The sequence below is a fragment of the Ceratotherium simum genome, chromosome 6 (assembly GCF_057802395.1).
Source record: "Ceratotherium simum simum isolate JZ-2026a chromosome 6, ASM5780239v1, whole genome shotgun sequence".
In the NCBI taxonomy this organism is placed as follows: Eukaryota; Metazoa; Chordata; class Mammalia; order Perissodactyla; family Rhinocerotidae; genus Ceratotherium; species Ceratotherium simum.
Window position 1 is genome coordinate 61,858,342 of NC_141905.1, and position 22,999 is coordinate 61,881,340.

At 38.6% G+C, this 22,999-nt stretch overlaps 1 protein-coding gene across 7 annotated transcripts in view; it reads left to right on the forward strand.

Annotated features, from left to right (window-relative positions):
* The window catches only part of BTRC (beta-transducin repeat containing E3 ubiquitin protein ligase), a 184,310-nt gene that overhangs the window by 146,884 nt on the left and 14,427 nt on the right, over positions 1-22,999 (forward strand). For all 7 annotated transcript variants that reach the window (XM_004427970.3, XM_004427971.3, XM_014785664.2 and 4 more), the window contains 5 exons: positions 12,965-13,196; positions 16,766-16,952; positions 21,435-21,531; positions 22,201-22,338; positions 22,828-22,946. In XM_004427970.3, the coding sequence (XP_004428027.1) occupies positions 12,965-13,196; positions 16,766-16,952; positions 21,435-21,531; positions 22,201-22,338; positions 22,828-22,946 (773 nt within the window). The remainder of the gene's footprint in view (positions 1-12,964; positions 13,197-16,765; positions 16,953-21,434; positions 21,532-22,200; positions 22,339-22,827; positions 22,947-22,999) is intronic.

Sequence of the window (22,999 nt, forward strand, 5' to 3'; positions counted from 1 at the left end):
CACAGCGCTCATTTCTGGCAGGTTTTTACTGTCAGAGTTTCTCCTATTATATTTATCTTACAATTTGCCAGGGGGTGAAGTTATTAAGTTTTAGCAGCAGCCATCGATCAAGTTCACAAGTTAACACGATAAAGGCTCTGTGCCGTTCTGATCCGGGGAAATGATGATCCTCACTCGGTAATTAACTAAATGAGAAAGTTAAATCTTACTTGAGAGCTGGGAGAGATGAAAAAGAGGTGTTTGTCAGTTTCTCAGTGGAAATTAGAAGCAGTTTTCTGCAATTCCCTAAGCTGCTGCTCTGTCATATTTTACATAAGCACTGGGAAAACGTCTTGTAATTAGTGCTGTCATGGAGGATTTTTTTTTTGCTGAAGGATGTTGGAATAATTCATTAGATTATCAAGAAAGGCTTGTGTCCTGAAATGATTAGCACAGTGAAATTTAAACCATTAACGATAACAAGTTTAGAGCTTGCTGCAGTGCAGAGGCACCCGGGGTATGTCTGTGCCTATTTCAATCATTTCTTATAATTAAACATTATGTCCTTTTTTTTCCCCCATCACTAAGACCCATCCAAAAATCCTTTTAAGGTGGCACTGTCTACATCAGTGGGTTTACCAGCCTTAGAGGTGTGTATAGTTAGTAGCTATAATAAGGCAGCAGTAAATTAAACTGCTGTGAGTTTCTTGGTTTAGAACAAAAGAGCCTGTCACCTTGGAAGCTGTCAAGTTGCATGAGGGAACTCACTGCAGAAACAGGAGCTCCAGTTTTGAAACCTAAAAATGTTGAGTGACTATCCTATCCCTTTAACTACCTCAAAAATGCAGAAATAATCAAAATGGCTTTCTTTTGATTTTGATGAATTTTTTATATGTCTTTTCCAATAATTAGTAAATAGAAAAAAAGATTGGCAAGTTTCCAGTCTTTAAATAATCATACATATTGGGACATTTGTGAGTTCATTTCCTAGTAAGTTTTATTTAAAAGGATTGAAGTGGTTGCAATCTTTTTCATGTTGGTTATTAGAAACCAGTCAGATTCATAGTGTGAACTTGCCTTCTGCTGACAAATCTGCCCCTATTCCTGTCTTCCACGTTCACTAATCAGATCTGACATATTTATGAGTTCACCTAATATGTAATCATATTTAGTAGAAGCTGTTAAAATATTAATACAATAATCCCACTGAGAAGTGTGATGTTTACTTCTGTTGAAATGTATGTCTCATTCTATACGTACAGCCACCGTTTTCTCTTCATTTGCACTCTCACCCCCTAAAAAAGATAATGGACTACTTCTTTGGTCACTGAAAGTTAAAAAGGTTTTTTAAGAACTGAAAACTGGAATGTTAAAAGTTATGATCCCACTTTTGACCATTCATTACCTTTTACTCTGCATGTTCAATTTATGGCCTAATCCTTTCAGTTTCTCTTGAAATTCCCTTGTTAAAGGATGCCCAGGTGCCAATGGGCTCTGTCCCTTCTGGGTTCCTTTTTCTTTTCTACCCTAGCTCTTTGGGAGTTCTAGAGCTGTTCTGGATCTCCCTTCTATCACCATCTCCATCCCTAGGTGTGCTTAACTTATACCTTTCAGTCCTAATCAAAATGTAGACAATACCATTTCCTCTTAATTCAACCAAGACAGTGTTGACTTTTTTTAGAGATATTTTTACAAAGAAATCAAGGAAAAATAACTTTAAAATCAATGTTTTTGGGGGCCGGCCCCGTGGCTTAGCGGTTAAGTGCGCGCGCTCCGCTGCTGGCGGCCCGGGTTCGGATCCCGGGCGCACAGCGACACACCGCTTCTCCAGCCATGCTGAGGCCGCGTCCCACATACAGCAACTAGAAGGATGTGCAACTACGACATACAACTATCTACTGGGGCTTTGGGGGGAAAATAAATAAATAAAATCTAAAAAAAAAATAAAATCAATGTTTTTGGATTCTTATTTAACTAAAGCCTGGCAGCAGCCAATAGGGAATATATTGTAGACCTTTAAAAAAATCCCCCCTCTTCCCCCTCATAACTCTTGAATGTTTTACCTTATTTCTCCTGGCCACAGGAGCGAGAACCCTGGTTCTGTCCCCATCCAGGTTAATGTACCAGATTAAATATTTGAAGGATCAGCCCTACTGTGAAAGTAAGTCATTATACTGAAATAAATGTGTATTATAACCCAGGCTTATAATTCTCAACAGGCCCTTTGTCCTTCCTCTCTTGTGAGGGTAAAATACCTTTCTTCTAAGCATTTCTTAATCTGCCTCTTCTAATCTTAGCCATGATCACCTCTTGCCTGCATTATTTTATCAGCCTTCTAATTGGTCTTCCTTCCTCTGCTCTTGCAACTTGCTCTCGTTATCCCGTCCCCGTCTCCTCAGCCTTGCCCCACTCTACTCTCTATGTGGCAGCTCATGTAAATATTTCTGAAGCATAAATCAGATGATGTCATACTTTACTTCAAAACCTCCAGGGGCTCTCCTTTACGCTTAAGATAAAATCCAAACTCCTTACTGTGGCACAGAAGGCCTTAGATGATCTGGCCCCAGGCCACCTCACTAGCCTCATTTCCCACCACTTTTCTCCCTCATTCACTCTGCCCTAGTCATACTAGCCTTCTTTCACTTGAACACACCTTTTTTTTTTTTAATTTTTTATTTATTTATTTTTTTCCCCCAAAGCCCCAGTAGATAGTTGTATGTCATAGCTGCACGTCCTTCTAGTTGCTGTATGTGGGACACGGCCTCAGCATGGCTGGAGAAGCAGTGTGTCGGTGCACGCCCGGGATCCGAACCCCGGCCGCCAGCAGCGGAGTGCCCGCACTTAACCGCTAAGCCATGGGGCCGGCCCGGTGAACACACCTTTGACTTGCTTTTCCTTCTATCTGGAAGGCTTTTCCCTCGGATCTTCACAAGACTGATGATTCTTTCTCATCATTCAGATCTCAGCTCAGATGTTACCCCCTTCAGCATCATTTCATGACCATTTCAGTTAAAGTTGGCTGTACTATTCAATTCCCTATTTTATGTTACCTTATTTTGTTTTCTTCACAATCCTTATTGGTTTCTGAAATTAACATATTTATTATATATTCTCTCTCTACTCCTCCCCAAAGAAGGTAAAGAAACTTTGTGTGCCTGTTCACCACAGTTTGCCTAGCACCTAGAAAAGTGCCCAGCACAGGTAGTCACTCAATAAATGGTTGTTGGTTGATTGATAACTCTGAGTTCGGCCTTAATCAAAATTCTTGTCCTGTCCCTCCTAGGCTACAGCCTTATCCCCAGCACAACCCTTGCCCATTTTATTCTTACATTCATTTATCATCTTAATCATTATACGCTTTCCCCTACCATGGGTTTCAATGTGTCTATCCTCAAAGCCCTTCTGAAGGCGAAACAGAATCATTAAATATTTGCCTCTCTTGGGCCGGCCCGTGGCTTAGCGGTTAAGTGTGCGCGCTCCGCTGCTGGCGGGCCGGGTTCGGATCCCGGGCGCGCACCAACGCACCGCCTGTCCGGCCATGCTGAGGCCGCGTCCCACATGCAGCAACTAGAAGGATGTGCAGCTATGACATACAACTATCTACTGGGGCTTTGGGGGGGGAAATAAATAAATAAATCTTAAAAAAAAAAATATTTGCCTCTCTCTAGTTGTAAATATTACTCTCTTCATTTAGCCCTTGCACCCCTAATTCCAAATGGTGTTCTATGACCGGAACTTTTTTTTTCTCTGCCTACCACACCTTTCCTTGTGGTTAAAGCAGGTTTGCATGCCAGCTAGAAACATCTGTCATTTCACCAAGTTCAGCAAGTCCATACTGTATTTTCCAACCTATACACAATACAGTTAGCAAAGTCAGCACACTTAATATTGATTGCAGTGGTGGTGGTCAGGCTAGTTGCAAGTATATATTTTTCCCTCCTGGCCCCGGTGGCAGCTTTAGAGAAATTCATGGTAATTTTGAAAGTGGTGCATGTAATATGTTTTAAGAGGGGAAAATGTTAACCCTTAGCCTTTGAGGACTAGGCCAAGGACAGTCGTATAAATACTTAAGTCCTTTGATTTTGTGTGTTGTCACCTGACAGCTTCTTTCTTTTTTTCGTTTCTGGAGATAACTGTTCATTGTAAACAGAAAAGCAGAAGAGGAGATGTGCAGGGGTGGCAGAAAGTTAGTGTTACCATTAAACTGAGGGTGTTAGTCAGCTTTCCTAGACATTTGAGTGGTAGTGGTTAAGTCATCAGGCTTTTGTTGGGAAAGCTAAATTAATTCTCTTGCCAGCGGTAACAATTATCCTCTCTCCCATATACTCTAATATACAACCTTTTGATTTTTTAATAATTGAACTTTTTCACGGTACCCTTGTGGATTTTCTTTTTTTTTTTTTTTTAATAATTTTATTTATTTGTTTTTTCCCCCAAAGCCCCAGTAGATAGTTGTATGTCATAGCTGCACATCCTTCTAGTTGCTGTATGTGGGACGCGGCCTCAGCATGGCCGGAGAAGCGGTGCATCAGTGCGCGCCCGGGATCCGAACCCAGGCCGCCAGCAGCGGAGCGCGCGCACTTAACCGCTAAGCCATGGGCCGGCCCACCCTTGTGGATTTTCAAAGGTTCTCAAATTGAAATTTTGCTGCATTTACTTTAAATTTTTTTTTTTAAACTTTATTTATTTATTTTTCCCCCCAAAGCCCCAGCAGATAGCTGTATGTCACAGTTCCACACCCTTCCAGTTGGCTGTACGCGGGACTCGGCCTCAGCATGGCCGGAGAAGCGGTGCGTCGGTGCACGCCCGGGATCTGAACCCTGGGCCGCCAGCAGCGGAGCGTGCGCACTCAACCGCCAAGCCATGGGGCCGGCCCCGCTGCATTTACTTTAGACATTAGTCGAAAAATCTGTATGGGAGAATGATAGAGGGAAGAGACTTGATAACAAAGACCTTTATTTCCAGAGTTCTCTATAAATGTAATATCTTAGTTGTAAATGAAATTAGTATGACAGTGACATTTATCCTTAGGAAGACTCTATCCTAAAAAGTTTTTAAAATCAATTTTATTAAGATATAATTTACATAAAATAAAATATACCCATTTTAAGTATACGGTTCACTGAATTTTGGCAAATATATACACCTGTGTAACAACCAAGGTATAGAACATTTTCATTGCCCAAAAAGACTTTGCTATGCGCTTACTCAGTCAATCCCACCACCACATCCAACCCCAAGGAACGACTGATCTGTTTTTATCATTATAAATTAGATTTGTTGTTCCTAGAGTTTCATATAAGTAGAATCATAAAGTATGTACTCTTTTGTGCCTAGCTTCTTTCGTTCAGCATATTTTTGAAATTCATCCTTGTCATTCTGTGTATCTGTAGTGCATTCCTTTTACTGCTGAGTACTATTCCATAGTACAGATATATCACAATTTGTTTATCAGTTCAACTCTTGATGGGCACTGAAGTGCTTTTGTGTGGAAATAAGTTTTCATTTTGGGAGGGTAAATACCTAGGAGTGGAGTTGTTGCATCATATAGTAAGTTTATGTTTATCTTAATAAGAAACTGTCAACCTGTTTTCTAAAGTGGTTGTACCATTAAACATGATCGCCAGCAGTGTGTGAGAGACCCAGCTGCTCCTCATTCTTGCCAATACTTGGTATGGTCAGTCTTTAATTTTAGCCATTCTAGTAAATGTGTAGTAGTATCTCATTGTAATTTTAATTTGCATTTTCCTAGTAACTAATGATGTTGAACATCTTTTCATGTGTTTATTGGCCGTCCATAGATCTTTTTTTGTGAAGTGTCTGTTTAAATCTCTTGCCCATTTATAAAAAAAGTTTTCTTATTATCAAGTTCTAAGAGTTCTTTATATGTTTTAGATAAAAGCCCTTTGTCAAATACATATATTGCAAATATTTTGTCCCAGCTCGTGGTTTGTATTTTTATTTTCTTAACTGTTTCTTTTGGAAACCAGAAGTTTAAATTTTTGCCACATGCTAATTTATCTATTTTTTTCTTTAAAAAAAGTTTGTACTTTTTTGTGCTTTTGTGCCCTGTCTATGAAATGTTTGCCTATCCCAAGAGCACCAAGATTTTCTCCTGTTTTCTTCCAGAAGTTCTGTTTTAGCTCCTACGTATAAATCCAGAATCTACTTACGTTAATTTTTGTATATAGTCTAAAGTAAAGAATAAAGTTCATTTTTTCTATATAAATATCCGGTTGTTTCAACATCATTTATTGAAAAGACTATCCTGGGCCGGCCCCGTGGCTTAGCAGTTAAGTGCGCGCGCTCCGCTGCCGGGGGCCTGGGTTCAGATCCCGGGCGCGCACCAACGCACCGCTTCTCTGGCCATGCTGAGGCCGCGTCCCACATACAGCAACTAGAAGGATGTGCAGCTATGACATACAACTATCTACTGGGGCTTTGGGGGAAAAATAAATAAATAAATAAATAAAATTATGAAAAGACTATCCTTTCCCTATTGAATTATTTTGGCACCTTTCTCAAAATTCAACCGGCCATATGTGAGTCTATTTGTGGACTCTCTATTCTGTTGCATTGATCTATATGTTTGTCCTTACACCAAAGCCACACTATCTTGATTACTATTGCTTTTTTGTAAGTCTTGAAATTCAGTAGTGTGAGTCCTCCATCTTTGTTTTTCTTTTTCTTTTTTTTTTCTTTTTTTTTTTTTAATTTTATTTATTTATTTTTTCCCCCAAAGCCCCAGTAGATAGTTGTATGTCATAGTTGCACATCCTTCTAGTTGCTGTATGTGGGACTTGGCCTCAGCATGGCGGGAGAAGCGCTGGGTCTGTGCGCGCCCGGGATCCAAACCCGGGCCGCCAGCATCAGAGCGCACGCACTTAACCGCTAAGCCACGGGGCCGGCCCGTTTTTATTTTTCAAAATTGTTTTGGCTAAAGCTTAGGCCCTTTGCATTGCCATACAAATTTTAGAATCAGCTTGTCAATACGCCTGCTGGGATTTTGATTGATATTGCATTGACTTTACAGAGCAATTGGAAAGAATGAACATCTTAACGATATTGAGTCCAGTTTCTGAACATAATATATCTCTCCATTTTTTAAAGTCTTTTTAAATTCACTCAACGGTGTTTTGTAGTTTTCAGTTTACAGGTATTACACATATGTTGTTAAATTTGTTCCTAAGTATTACGTGTTTTTTTTTTTTTTAAAGATTTTTATTTATTTTTTGCCCCCAAAGCCCCAGTACATAGTTGTCTGTCACAGCTGCACATCCTTCTAGTTGCTGTATGTGGGACTCGGCCTCAGGCTGGACAGAGAAGTGGTGCCTTGATGCACACCCGGGATCCGAACCCGGGCCGCCAGCATCGCAGCGCGCGCACTTAACCACCAAGCCACAGGGCCGGCCCTACGTGTTTTGTTTTGTTTTTTAATGCTATTGTAAATTGTATAGGCAGACAGTTTTTTAAAATATATTTCACTGTGGGGCAGGCCCGGTGGTGCAAGCAGTTAAGTGCACGTGCTCCACTGCGGTGGCCCGGGGATCACTGCTTCAGATTCCGGGCGCGCACTGACATACCGCTTGTTGAGCCATTGCTGTGGCGGCGTCCCATATAAAGTAGAGGAAGATGGACATGGATGTTAGCCCAGGGCCAGTCTTCCTCAGCAAAAAAAGAGGAGGATTGGCAGATATTAGCTCAGGGCCGATCTTCCTCACAAAAATAAATAAATAAAATGAAATAAAATATATTTCAAAATAAATGAAATGAGGGAGCCGGCCTGGTGGCATAGTGCTTAAGTTCACACACACTCTGCTTCAGCGGGCCAGGGTTCACGGGTTTGGATCCCGGGCGTGGACCTACACACCATTCATCAAGCCATGCTGTGGCGGCATCCAAAATAGAGGAAGATTGGCACAGATGTTAGCTCAGGGACAATCTTCCTCAAGCAAAAAGAGGAAGATTGGCAACATATGTTAGCTCAGGGCCAATCTTCCTCACAAAAAAAAATAGTACTTATAAATTTGGGGCTGGCCTGGTGGCATAGTGGTTGAGTTCCCGTGCTCCACTTGCGTGGCCCAGGTTTCGCAGGTTCAGATCCCGGGTGCAGACCTACACATTGCTCGTCAAGGCATGCTGTGGCAGTGTCCCGCATAGAAAATAGAAGAAGATTGGCACAGATGTTAGCTCAGCAACAATCTTTCTCAATCAAAAAGAGGAAGATTGGCAACAGATGTTAGCTCAGGGCCAATCTTCCTCACCAAAAAAAATATTTAAAAACTCAGAACAAAATGAAATGAGTATAGTGGTTACCCTTAGAGGGGGCTAGTGACCCAAAAAAAGGAGCACAAGGCAGGGCTTGTGAGGCTTGTGATAACCTGTTTCTTGATCTGGGTGCTGGTTACCTGGGTGTGTTTACCTTGTGAAAGTTCATCAAGCTGTAAACTTAAGATTATGCCATTTTATGTATATTATACTTCAATGAAAATTAAAATAGAAAACAGATATATATATTACATAGTGAGAAAGAAGGATGTATTTTCAAAAAGAGAGGGAAAGTCCAACCCCATCAGTGTCATAAGATCATTAAGAGTGTTGATTTATTGAGCACTTTACTGTGTGCCAGGTGGTAAGCTAAGCATGCTTTTCATAGATTATTTTACTTGATCCTCACAAAAACCCAATGGAATACATCCTATGATTATCCCCATTTTACAGATGAGGGAAACAGAGACTCAGAAAATATCAAGTTATTTATTTCATGTCATAGAGCTAGTAAATTGAGGAGCTAGAATTTGAAACCAAGTCTTTCTACTTTAGGGCCAGAGCTCTTAAAACAATACAGTATGGTGTAGTGGTTAAGAGTAACTCATTTGAAGTGATGATGGAGCTGAGGTATATGTCTTTCTACCTCACAAGGAAATATTCTGTTTTGAGGATTGATGACTAAAATCTAGTACCAACTAGAATAGCCCAGACAGTTGGTAAATATGTGAACTCTCAGTTTATACTTCACTTCTAATAGCCAGATGTTTTAGGTCCCATTTATGATTTGATCATTGAAAGTATAAGAAAGTCTTAACTGAATTTTAGCTCCTGCAGGGAGATAACCAAACTTGTGAAATCCTTAGGCATTTTTATCTGTTAATAGTCTGATAGCCACTGATCAAAGCATGACTCCCCATGATTATAGAAACATCTGGTTTGTTTAAAGTATAAACAGAATAATTTCATTACCTTGCTGATTATTGTTCTCTGTTACTGGCATTCCTGGTCTTTAGCTTTAGAAAACAATACTTTGGGTAACATCCAACTCTGGTCCATTTCTACCTTTTAAGAGACAAAGGACATATATATAAAGATGATGGAGTGGGAGGTTTTGGTTGTTGGGATGTGAAGTGGCATTTGGTCAAGCTTGTAAACCCACCTATTTGTTAGCTTTCTAAATCTTACTCCATATTTCATGAGTTTTCCTTTTCTGAGATGTAAACAAATAACCTACACAAAAAGCAACCCTGAAGTCCCTCAAGGCCTGTGTCTAACAGGTTCTTATTAATCATTTTTAGTCTATATCATAGACAACAGTGGCATTTATGCTAGAAAACATCCAACTCTGTACACCAGGGCTTGCTGTTTACAGGTGTCAACTCTTTCTGTGTAAGTAGAATGGCTAATGCCGTTCTTAAAAATATACATTCAGCTGTGTATTAGAAATCATTTGTAAAAAGGCCTGCATGTAGGATTTAACATTTAGAAATTAAGGCAAGCCTGTGCCTTAAATAACAGAAGTTGATTATCCAAATTTGATACAGTTTTTTGGCACATTTCAATATGTTTAAGCAAGTATGAACTCCCTAGTAACATGGTCTCCCTGCCAAATTGGGATTGCCTCAGGCAAATATGCCAAAGATCCATCAAATTACTTTGAAAAGTACCTGGTTGTACCACTTTGTGGTTATCCTCTAAAGAAAACCAGCTTTCTTCAGAGTAGCAAACGTTTCAGTTCATTTCTGAATATTCTCCTATTTCCCCAGCTTCAAACTTGGCTCCTTGTCTCCTTTTTTTCCTCATACCCCATATCCAGTCTATCAGCAATTTCAGTTGGATCTACTTTCAAAATATGCATTGAATCCCAATTATTTCTCACCATCTCTACAGCTACCACTCTAGTCCAAAAGACTGTTGTCTCTTCCCTGGACTACTGTGAAGTAGTCCCTCAATTAGTCTCCTTATTTCCATTCATGTCCCCTACAGTGTATTGTCCACACAGCAGTGATCCTTTTAAAAGTTGTCAGATCATGTCACTCTCAGGTTTTTAGGTGCTTCTGCATGTGACCTCTCTCTGCATAGCTTCTCATCCTTCAGACTTCCCTCTCCAGAAGGGTAGCCTGAATTTCTTACATGGTGGCTCAAGGCTTTAAGAAGGAATAAGCAGAAGCTACCTAAGCTCAGAAGTCCCTGAATGTCACTTCTCCACATTCTGGTAGTCAGAGCCCAGATTTAAAGGCTGGAACAAACTCCACCTCTTGAAGGGAGGAACAGCATTCATGTTCAGGGAGGGATGAAATTGTTTGGGGCCATCTTTGGAAATTAGCTGCCACCACCTAAATGACCTAGATGATCTGGCTTGGATATTTCTCCAATTTTATTTCTCCTTGGTTCCAGCCACCCTGGGTCCTCTTGTTGTTCCTTGAACATGCCAGACAGACTGCTACCCAGGACCTTTGCTCTCAAAATTCCCATTGCCTAGACCATTCTTCCCTCATATAACAAAATGTCTAGTTCCCTCATTTCCTTTATGTCTCAGTTCAAATGTCATCTCCTTAGGGAAACTGTCTTTTTTTTTTTTTTTTTCTGTGAGGAAGATTAGCCCTGAGCTAACATCTGATGCCAATCCTCCTGGTTTTTTTGCTGAGGAAGATTAATCCTGGGCTAACATCCATGCCCATCTTCCTCTATTTTATATGGGATGCTGCCACAGCATGGCTTGACAAGCAGTGCGTCGGTGCACGCCCGGTGTCTGAACCCACAAACCCCGGGCCACTGAAGCGGAGTGTGCACTTAACCCCTATGCCACTGGGCCGGCCCCAAGGGAAACTATCTTTGACACCTTAGACTTAAATAACTATATTAGTTTTTTTTTAATTGCTACATAAATTACCACGAATTTAGCAAGTTAAAGCAACACCCATTAATTAGGTCACAGTTCTGTAGGTTGGAAGTCTGGCACAGCATGGCTGGGTCCTCTGCTCAAAGTCTCACAAGGCTGAAATCAAGGTGTTGGCTGAGCTGAGTTCTCATCTCCAGGCTCTGGGGAAAAATCCTCTTCTCAGCTCGTTGTTGTTGGCAGATTCAGTTCCTTGCGTTCGTAGGATTGAGGTCCCCATTTTCTTACTGGCTACCATCTGGGAGCTGCTCTCAGCTTTTAGAGGCTGACCTCTGCCCTTGCCACATGATCCCCTTCCTCGTCTGCAACCAATTGGAGAAAACTTTCTGCTTTTAAATGGTTCATTTGATTAGGTCAGACCCACCGGAGAAATCTCCCTATGTTAAAGTCAACTGATTTGAGACCTTGATTAAATCATAGCAGTGCCTATGTGTTTGTTTGAATAACTGAGAGAAGATGTGTGTACACCGGAAGCCAAGAATCTTGGGGGAACCATCTTAGAATTTTGCCTACTACAATAACATACACTTTTTTTCTTTCTCCTATACTGCTTTATTTTTCTTCATAGCACTATCTACACTATATATTTTCTGTTTATTTGGTTATGTTTTTATCTTGCTATACACACTAGAATATAAGTTCCTGACAATAGAGACTATGTTATTTTTGTTCAGTATTGTATTCCTAGCACCTATGACAGTGTTTGGCATGTTGTAGATGCTCAATTAGTATTTATTGAATGAACCAATTAATAAAAAAGATATTATGGCATATATATATATATATATATATATATATATTTTTTTTTTTTTTTTTTTTTTTTTTTTTTTTGCTGGGAAAGATTCGCCCTGAGCTAACATCTATTGCTAATCTTCCTTTTTTTTTCCTCCCCTCCCCAAAGCCCCAGTACATAGCTGTATATACTTGTTGTAACTCCTTCTAGTTCTGTGTGAGCTGCCGCCACAGCATGGCTATTGACAGAGGAGTGGTGTGGTTCCACGTGTGAGAACTGAACCTGGGCCACCAAAGCGGAGCACCCAGTACTTTAATCACTAGGCCATCAGGCCTGGTTCAGTGGCATGTAATTTTAATGACAGCAGAGATGGGATTTTTGGGAAGGAAAAGGGTAGATTGAGCATATAAATGTTATTTAAGCTTTATCTCCGAAGGTACCAGAGTCTCAAATTATTCAGTGGCCTTTTTTTTGCCTGGAGGATTTCTTATTTGACTATTAACAAGTAAGTTGTGAGGGGCCGGCCCAGTGGCGTAGTGGTTAAGTTCGCTTGCGCCACTTCGGCAGCCCGGGGTCCGCAGATTCAGATCCTGGGTGCGAACCTACACACCACTCATCAAGCCATGCAAAGTAGAGGAAGTGTCCCATATACAAAGTAGAGGAAGATGGGCACAGATGTTAGCTCAGGGCCAGTCTTCCTCACCAAAAGAAAAAAAAAAAGTTGTGAGTAAGTAATATATAAATGTCCAGTAACTGGTGTATATAAGAAAAAGAAAATTAGGTTTTTTGCTTGCTAGTAATGATAACTAGCTTTCGTCTTTATATCTCCAAATAATGTATTCCTGTGAAATTTTGGAAATGGATGCCTTGTCATCTGGCAATACTCCTGATTTACCAACTTACTGAGATATTCCTGTGGCTTTCCATGTAATTGCTGTTCACAAACATCCAATTACTAATAGAGTAACAGAGTGAGGTCCATTATATGGACTTAACATAGCATACCAGACTAGAAAATTATATATTTCCCTCATTTTTAATACTTATTATTATATGTTTCTTTTAATGCACCCCTTCTACAGACAAAACTTACCAATGGCACTTCCAGTATGATTGTGCCCAAGCAACGGAAACTCTCGGCAAGCTATGAGAAGGAAAAGGAACTGTGTGTCAAATATTTTGAGCAGTGGTCAGAGTCCGATCAAGTGGAATTTGTGGAACATCTTATATCCCAAATGTGTCATTACCAACATGGGCACATAAACTCGTATCTTAAACCTATGTTGCAGAGGGACTTCATAACTGCTCTGCCAGGTATGTCTCTGGGTGTTTGTGAGCCATTAATTTGCCTGAAAGGTATGTTACAATGGTAATGGTAGTAGATCTTCAGGTATGCATTTCTATACATTTTAGGTATACATTTTAAAAGTCTTTATTGGCTTGATTTTTACAAACTGAATCCTTGAATCGTACCTTCTTGGGGTATAAATACAAAAAATCAAACTCTGGAAAGAGACTCCTCTTTTCCCTACCTTCTCTCTATCTCATGCCCTTCTAATCACCCTGTTTTCACCCACACATAGGTCCAAATAAAATCTTTTCAGAGATGTTATCTGGTTTGAGGTGTGTCTTTTATAATGTGTCTTAGTTTCAAGAAATGTTAACTTACACACTTGGGTTTGGATTTCTATGGAAATTTATCAACAGAATATTTAAATTGTAGGAATCAATAAGAAATATTTTTAATTGAGTATTTTAGAAAGAAAGGTATCTCAGGAGCCTTGTTGTAACATTAAATATGTAAATTCCAGGCTTTACAATTTCACTGTGCTCAGTAACCAAATAGCTATTGTAAACTATGTATATAAAAGTATATATATTTCTTAAAATATATATTTAAATATATACATACACTTAACTACATATGTATATACACACACACATACTTAAAATACTTTTTTTGGAGGGTGCTATGGTTGTTTTACTGAATGCTTGATGATGATCTAGGACACTACACAGGCATCAGTATTTGGGCAAAATGCTCTCTCAGGAAAGTATAAGGTTCTCATCTGTCGAAAGCTTATTTTAAAAGAAGAAAAATTGTACAAAGATGAGTGAGTCTGTAAATTTATCTTGGTTTTTGTTGTTGTTTCCTGATTATAGAAGTTATATTATAGGAAATTTAGAAAATTCAAAGGAGTTTAAAATATAAAAATAAAATTTCGAGGGGGCCAGCCCAGTGGCATAGTGTTTAAGTTCACACACTCCGCTTTGGCGGCCTGGGGTTCACAGGTTCGGATCCTGGGGGTGGACCTACACACCACTCATCAAACCATGCTGTGGTGGCGTCCCGCATACAAAATGGAGGAAGATTGGCACAGATGTTAGCTCAGGGCCAATCTTCCTCACCAAAAAAAAAGAAAAAAGAAGAATTTCCCGGAACCCTACCATTCAGAGAGAACTGCTAATGTGCATTAGTATTTTGGCATGTAGCCTTTCTATTTTTTCTAGATGTGTATATTTCCCTCTAAAGCTGGGATCATAAGTGTTTGTAACATATTTGTTCTTACTGTATTTTCTTAGTATTTTCCAAAATGTTTTTTAAAATATAATTTTTATAGTATTATGTATTCTTTGCGATGGCTGAAGCACATATTATTTAACTCCTTTATTGAACACTTAGGTAGTTTAAAATGTTTTTCCTGTTATAAACTATGCTGTGGTGGACATTCTTAATCATTAATCTTTTGGGCATCGTAGGAAAAAATGCCAGAAGTGGGATTCCTATATTAATGAATTATAAACATTTTTAAGGATTTTAATACATGTTCCAAACCAACCTTTAAGAAAAGTATACCAACTTATACCCTCCCCCAAACTGCATATTACCACTTTGCTTAATCTTTGCCACTTAATATCTTTTTCAAAAATGTGTTCTTCCAAAATTGGAATTTAACTTGCCCTTTAAACAAAAGAAATGCCTATTTATAGCTTAGAAATAACATTTTAAAACTGAATTTGTACCTATATCTTTTGTTAAATACAATAGATTTCTGCCCCCTCTTCACTCATTGGATTTTGTTTTAGCCATAGGCAAACAGTTTTCTTTGTGCGAACAGTCTGTGTGTACCTCATTACTGTGCTCTCCCCAATCACTGAGACATGTTACTATCTCAAGCATATACCACTAAGAATTGAATAGTTGTTGATTAGACTTGTGTATCCTTTGCCTAATACTGATCCCTCGTGTGTATCTGCTGACCACTTTATAAGATATTGAATCATCAGTCTAATGCTTTACGACCATTTTAACTTATAAACCTACACCATCTGGCTGCATTTAGTAAACCAAACTACTTCAAAAAATGCCTGTAATCCATTAATGTAATGGGTTTGTTTGGAGTGTTAGGTGAAATTACTTCCAAAGACTTATTATAGGGACACAGTGAAAGATTAGGAGCAATTTGATGGCAGCCATTAAAAACACAGGAATGCATTTTGGAAACTTCTGATGGTGTAGAAAGTTTCAATATAAAGATGCAGGAATTGTACCATCACTATATTTTGCATGAAGAACTAATTATTATATCTTTAATTGGCTTATAGTCATGTTCCTTTAATAAGAATTAGGTGATGGATGCCTCCATCTGCTTATGCTTAAATATGAACATGTGATGCCAGCCAAACAAGATCCATTTAATGCTTTCTTTTCCAAATATGCTGAAAAATGTGACTGATGTCCGTATAGTCTTTATAATTAGAATAATGTTTAAGCACATTTGTTGTTAATGACGTCCAAATGTGTCTTTGTATGATTCAGGAGAAAGGCACAAAATGAAATGCCGTATTCTCTTTCCTATTTGTTAAGTTTTTGCCTGAGGAAGTCAGAGTATGAAGGAATCCTTCTGCACTAAGTCATTAGCAAACCTCTGATATGTAACCTGTAAAGAGAAATAACTTTTAACGTTTTGTCTCACTTGTGAATTAGAACAGCAGCCAAAAGGTTTATTAGTGCAATCATCCTATTTTATAGGATCTATACCTCTGAGGCCTCAGTACAGATATGGGTGGTAGAGAATTTTAATTGGGAAGCCTATCCAGTTTACACAGCCCAAGATCTACTTCCACTCTTCCTCTGTACATCCTACGAAATAGTCTCTGAAATTCCAACCAAGTTATCTATTGGTCTTGGATTTTTTCATTTTTGGCCAACTGTCATTTAGGTTTTATAGTAGCAACTATTCTCAAATATAGTTTTTTTTTAACATCTGAAATTAAACTCATCCTTGAACTTAAACATACTTCTCTGTCTTTCCTCTTGGGATGTTCCTATACCAATCTGTATTTCCTTCTTCTCTCCTTTCTGCATGCCCCAAATTCTATAACCCAGCACATTCTGACTTAGTGCCTCTCCCCCAGTACATTTAAAGGATATTTCTTTTACTGAACAGCTTTGAAACTGCAGTAGTAATAGAAACAGAATGAGAAATGGACCTAATATAGCGATTTGGGGGGGCCTGAATCACAGAGTTTGAGATGCCATCCATAGAACATCCCCTAGTGCTGAAATCCATATAGATAGATGTGAATTGTTTTCTGGAATCCTTTTTATTTTTAATGTCTTGGGGGGTTTGCTTGTTGTTAGCTTTAACTTCTGTATCTAAAGGAAGATGGAAAATACTGTTCATTTCTGCAACCTTATGGAAAAATCATTGACACTCATTTTACCCAAGTCTCTATTTGAAAAAGAAACTGGACAACACCAGGGACAGTGATGTGCCTTCATAGCAGAATAAATGCTGTTCTGTTTTAAAGGGCCTTTTGTAAAAAATCATTCACCACCACCTATGTTCTTTTTCTTTGCCCCCTCCCCCCACTGAAAGCTCGGGGTTTGGATCACATTGCTGAGAACATTCTGTCATACCTGGATGCCAAATCACTATGTGCTGCTGAACTTGTGTGCAAGGAATGGTACCGAGTGACATCTGATGGCATGTTATGGAAGAAGCTCATTGAGAGAATGGTCAGGACAGATTCTCTGTGGAGAGGCCTGGCAGAACGAAGAGGGTGGTGAGCCTTTTAACTTTCTTACTATTATAGAACTTCAGGACCTGGCCATTCAGAGTTATTGGAATATTGCTGGGAACCAGTGAGACTGCTTATCATTTAATACAGTGATTTTGCTGGTTTATAGGAAAAAGTGTAAAATAGTGGTTCATGTACTCAGCAGTTTTTCTTCTGACCAGTCACTCATAAATGACATAATAATGTGTTAATACTACTTTGCAAAAAATAATGAAAAACTGACCAGCCCTCCCATTTAAAGCATTTGCATTCTCTGGCCGGAAATTGATATCCTGAAAAAGGTCTGATGGGCAATTTATAAGGCAAGTGGATGACTTGGAGTCACACAGAAGCCATCAGATCCAGCTTTCCCCCAAAAGCAATCCAGAACAAATAATTATTTTCTCCTTCAGAAGATTTCTTGCCTTTACCCCATGCCTGTAGTGTTTTACCACCTTTGTAATCAAAATTATTTTTATGCCAAACTAAAATAAGAACTCTAGCCATCAGAGTGAAAAATGGAATTTAGTATAAATCATTATTTCTTCATAAGACTCTTATCTTTTCAAGATTTTACTGCCTAAATTCCTTAAGGCATTATATAGTTAGCAGCCTAGGAGACTTCACCAGTTTTGCTGCTGTTGTTCTGTTAATGTGTGGTACCATTTCATTAGAACTTCTGGAAGATGTCTTCTGTATATAATTTTCTCTCAGAGAATGTCTCTAGAATGTCACTATAAGAAAGTCGGGTGTGAATATTTCAAAAATAAAATAAAGGTGACATATTAAGTATTTTAGTTGATAGATATGCACCAGCAGGCATATGTGTGCTCAGAGATACCCTGAGCAATTAATTTTATCGATTGTTTTTCTTGGATCATAAAGAGATATAAAACAGTTAAGAATGATCAGCTTTTCTTAGCAATCTTCATAAAAATATAGTTGGCTCCCTTTTCTATTTTGCATCTTTGAAATTCATTAATATGTAATAAACATAATGACCTCTAAATATTATACCAAGTGCTTCAAGAGATTTCTGTCATTCTGGCTATTAGGAAGACTAAAATTTCTCTCAAATTAATTAAAGCAAGCAAATTCCAGGCAATTCTTTGGCTATATAAAAATTGCATAAATGAAAGCATATTCTTATTTCTCCTTCCCAAATATGTTTTTCTTATTTTCACTTATAGAAAAATAGAAACCTTATCTTTCATTACTAATTTCATACTTTGGAAATAAATTATTTATTGTATAAAAAAGCAAATAAGTTATACAGTTGTATGGCATTCAACGTCTATCGTTCTGCTAAGCGTGCCAGAGCCAGCCTTAGAAATAGAGCAGGCAGTTGCTTACGTGGGAAAATTTTAGGGCAGCTAGAAATATTCCTCTACCCCTCAGGGACAAAAAAAGAAGAGAAAAGAAAAAAAGAAAAGAAACTCTACTCCAAATAACTCTTGACCTGAAATTTCAGTTACAGAGATTCATTCCCATGGCTATAAAGGTTTTGTTCCCTGTTAAAATATACTTTGTTCCCATTTAGACTGTATATGACAGGAAACCTTTATTAGACGTTGGGACTTGACAAAGTCTTCTTTTGAAGGCAGAGAGAACAAGAAGTAGATGGTCAGATCTTGGCAGATGCATGTGAAAATGCCATAGGTAGACGTAGGCTCCACAATTTTCCTTAGGATAGGCACTAAACAGCAAGATCTGTTATGTTAGTTACAAAGAAAAAAACAAATAAAATTATTGAAAAGATGGCTTTTTGGTCTTTTAAAAGAGTATATGAAAGTATAGCTGAGAAATAATCCAGGATCTAGCACTGATTATCACTCTTTTCCCTATCTCTTCAACCAAGGAACCCGTTCTTGCTCTTTTGAGTATCCTTCAGAGTTCTGACTATATTCCTTTGTCTTTGGCCACCTTTATCATCTTAGCTTGATATAGACCCATGTAATTACAAGTATTTGTCCACCCCATCAAGAGCTCCTCCAGTATCCCCTTAACTTTCTGTGGCTGCTTCTGTTTTTACATGTTGCGTGTCTTCCTGTGTTAGTTGTCCTCTTCCACTTTAAAAAAAAAAAAATTAATCTATGATCAGTTTCTCATTTTCGTCTTTCAAGTTGTCTTACCAAGCCTACTATGTCAATAAAGTCTTTCTGTTGTACTTTTCCCCAAATGCTGTTTTTGAAAATTTCTTGCATTTCCTCCAACCAAAAATAAACAGGTAAATACAGTTTTCTAATAAAGCTTTGGGTTTAACTCCCACTCTGCTATTGTATTTTATATCTAGATGAATTTGACAGTCTGCCCCTAGGACATGAACTCTGTCATTTTTGCTCTTGAATAATACTGAATATGCTCTCTCTGCTCAGTAATGGTAACTCTTAAAAGTATAATAAAAGACCACTTGGGAAAAGTCTAGTTTCTTAATCAGCAGATCATGTTATATGATAACATTCTGAATTTAATATTTAGCATTTATTATGTCCTCACACTCTCAGAGGTACTAGGCATTTCACATTGAAGTGATCCCTGTTGTCAAAGAACTTCCATCATAAAAGGTTTTGACTTACAACATAAATATATACTGAGAAACCAGTTTTCAACACCTAGCCACCCTTTTTTATAGCACCTTTGATTTGAAGAAATTCAGATACTTTAGCAAAGCATGGTAAATGCAGTGAGATAGAAAATGAGATCAGAGGTTTCTGTGATTTCTCTCTCTCAGGATGTAGAGATAGTTGCATTGCATATGAAGAAAATCCTGGGGTGCCTGAATACGATTGCCAGAGATTAAAAGGAGGACAGGAATCTAAGGAATGGTGGGCATTGAAAGACAGTAAAGAGTGAGGGCTCTGAAGTCAGACTTAGATTCAAATCCCAGGTCTGCTCACTAACTGTGTGACCTTGGGCAAGTTGCTTAGCCTCCCTGACATTTGATTTCTTTATCTGCAAAATCAGTATAGTGATTCCTACCTCTATTAAAGGATATTGAAGTTGAAATTATTAAATTATAATTATTAACCAGATTTAGAATCTCTTCATTCAAAATCTGTTGTTTACCTGCAATGTGTTTATAGAATAAGATTGTTCAAAGAAGTATATCTCTAAGCTAGAATTATTTCATAATGTGTCTTGTTTGCCGTTTTCTTTATGTTAGTGTATCATGTTTCTTGCTCCTATTAGTCCCTTTTTAAAAACTATTATTTTAGCTTCTCCATTGCAGATTTCCCTTTCTGTATCACAGAAGTCAGAGCCAGCTACCTTCCTGATAGGAAATTTTTTCAACTAATTTTCAAGGTGTATAATAGGAAGAGGGCAGGGGGGAAGCGCTCCTAGAGACATCAAACAATTAATTATATTGTAATGGAGCTATAGAGGGAGGAGTGGATGACTGGCCCAGAGAAAACATGATTTCTCTGGTGCCAGGATTACACTCAGAGGCATTTCTGCCTGTCTCCACTTTGCAAGGCACGGTGCCAGTGAGAACAGCAGTTAGTACACCCATAGTGGGGTTTACTAGCTTCCACACCGTGTTTGGTGGGTTCTTAACTTCAGGATGAGGAATTAAATTTTTTACCCAGCAGGAAGTGATTGCCATTTACTGATTTTTTTTTTTTGTAGCAAAGATCTAGCTTGGGATATGAGTATTCCAGGGAAGTGCCGTCATAAGGAAGGAGATGCTAACAAATGTTGCTCACTGGAATCAAGGAAAGGCAGTAAAATGCATGTATGTATGTACGTAGCCAGGAACACATCTGTGAAAGTCAATTTCATGCCTTAGACTTGACAGCACAGTGCTCTTAGGCATTTCCTTTCATCTTCTTCCATACCTGCTGCTGGACACTCCTGTGATGCCTTTGTTTTCTGTCAAAATGAACTGAATTGCTCCTTTTAAAGCATAGCTACACTGATCACCAGCAGCCTGGGTGCCTGAGCTGCCAACACACCTTACTCCACAATAAATGAAGACTAGAAAAAGTGATCTCAATGACAGAGGCATTCCTGCTGCCCATGATGCTAGGCTCCACTGACACTGGCACAGCTTTACTCAGTGAAAAAAGACTGTGGGGCATGTGCCTAGTTCAGAGGTAGTAGATACCATCACTAACAAGATTTTCAAAAGATAAGGCCAATGAATCTGTCTATACAGAAATCTGACAGACCAATAGATGAATTCTGATGATATGTATTCGTTTGGCTGTTGACGTTGTAATATTCCTGAAGGCCTGAGACTCTGATGTTCTACACGGAAATCATCAAGTTTTACACAAAAGCAAATCAATGTTGACCGAATTCCCTAGAGCCCAGAAAGTTACTCCTTGATGTGGGACTCCTGAAATCGAGCTTAACTTCACACCTCTTCAGGCTAGTTAGGGAGGTTATATGGAATGGTAACTGTGAAAACACTATGAAGAAATATGAAGCTCCTTGTAAATGTATAATATTATGATTTTTATTGGGAAATATGTGTTATTTTTTTAGGGGACAGTATTTATTCAAAAACAAACCTCCTGATGGGAATGCTCCTCCCAACTCTTTTTATAGAGCACTTTATCCTAAAATTATACAAGACATTGAGGTAAGAATCTATGTATATTTGGATATTTGCCAAATACTAGAGAATCATCAGCATTCTTCAGTAATAGCATTGTTACAGCAAACGCATTAAGGTTTATTGATGTGGGTTAAAAATCAATTTCTTTACAAGTGAATAGGGTAGGTAAAATATAGTAAATTGCCAAGCAAAAATGTTAAAGCTTTTAAAAATTGTTTACTGATAGATGAGACAGAGAGAGGGAATATCATGTCGTCTTACAATATCTGTGAGACTGTTAAAGTTACACTTAGAAGCTGATATTCAAGTATCTCCTGAGTTGAGCCTCCATGGAAGTTCTCTGGTAGAAATGGCCACCACATTAAGAAGAGCACTGAGCACATAACCTCATGTGGTTCATAACTTGCCCTCTGTTGGTGAGCTGTCTCTTTCCATTAGGTTTATTATTTAATTGTACGAGTTATATGCAGGAGAGTTCTAGGAAATAAATCTTTAATTACTTTGCAAATGGAAAAATGTTTTACAATTTTAAATAGTGGCCTTTTGAAAACTTTTTTTTCAGTTTGCCTTAAGTTCTGTATATTCAATAGAGGGAAGCATTGAGCATTTGTCATTGGTTGCCATGAAAGTCAAATAAGAGTTTAGTTCTGGTCTTTTCCTAATTACTATCTCTTCACCATTCCTACTTCTCAGACAATAGAATCTAATTGGAGATGTGGAAGACACAGTTTACAGAGAATCCACTGCCGAAGTGAAACAAGCAAAGGAGTTTACTGTTTACAGTATGATGATCAGAAGATAGTAAGCGGCCTTCGAGACAACACAATCAAGGTGAGGTCTCTTCAGTTGTGGGAGGGTAGCTGAAGGAGCGAGGGTGACCACATTCATAAAGCAATCCAAAGCATAAACTCTAAGCGTTATTTCCAGAAACTGAGAGTTTTAGATTGTTTCCAGTCCCAAAGCCAAAATCATTTCCTTAAAGGACAGATACCTGCTCCCTGCCATCCCCCTGCCCAGAAGCACATACAAATGGATAGTGCTAGGGTTAAATTCTCTTCTTGAAGTGCACTGAATGGGATATTACTCATTTTGCCCTCAGATAATTATAGACTACCTCTGTTCCTTAATGAAAAGGATAAAGTCTGCATTAGTACTGAAGCCACATATATATAGGTGCTTAGCTATACCTGTCGAAAAGAATGCATTCCACACTACTATGGGCTTTGATTCTTTTGGGGAATAAAATGCATAATAGAGCCAGCAAGTCTCTGCAGCATCCCATTGTCACAGTGATCAAAAGGATCTTGTTTGTCATCCTAGATCTGGGATAAAAGCACATTGGAATGCCAGCGAATTCTCACAGGCCACACCGGTTCTGTCCTGTGTCTCCAGTATGATGAGAGGGTGATCATAACTGGATCATCGGATTCCACAGTCAGGTAGAGAATTTCAAATGGTCTTTTGAATTCTGAAATATCAGATCTGCTCTGTT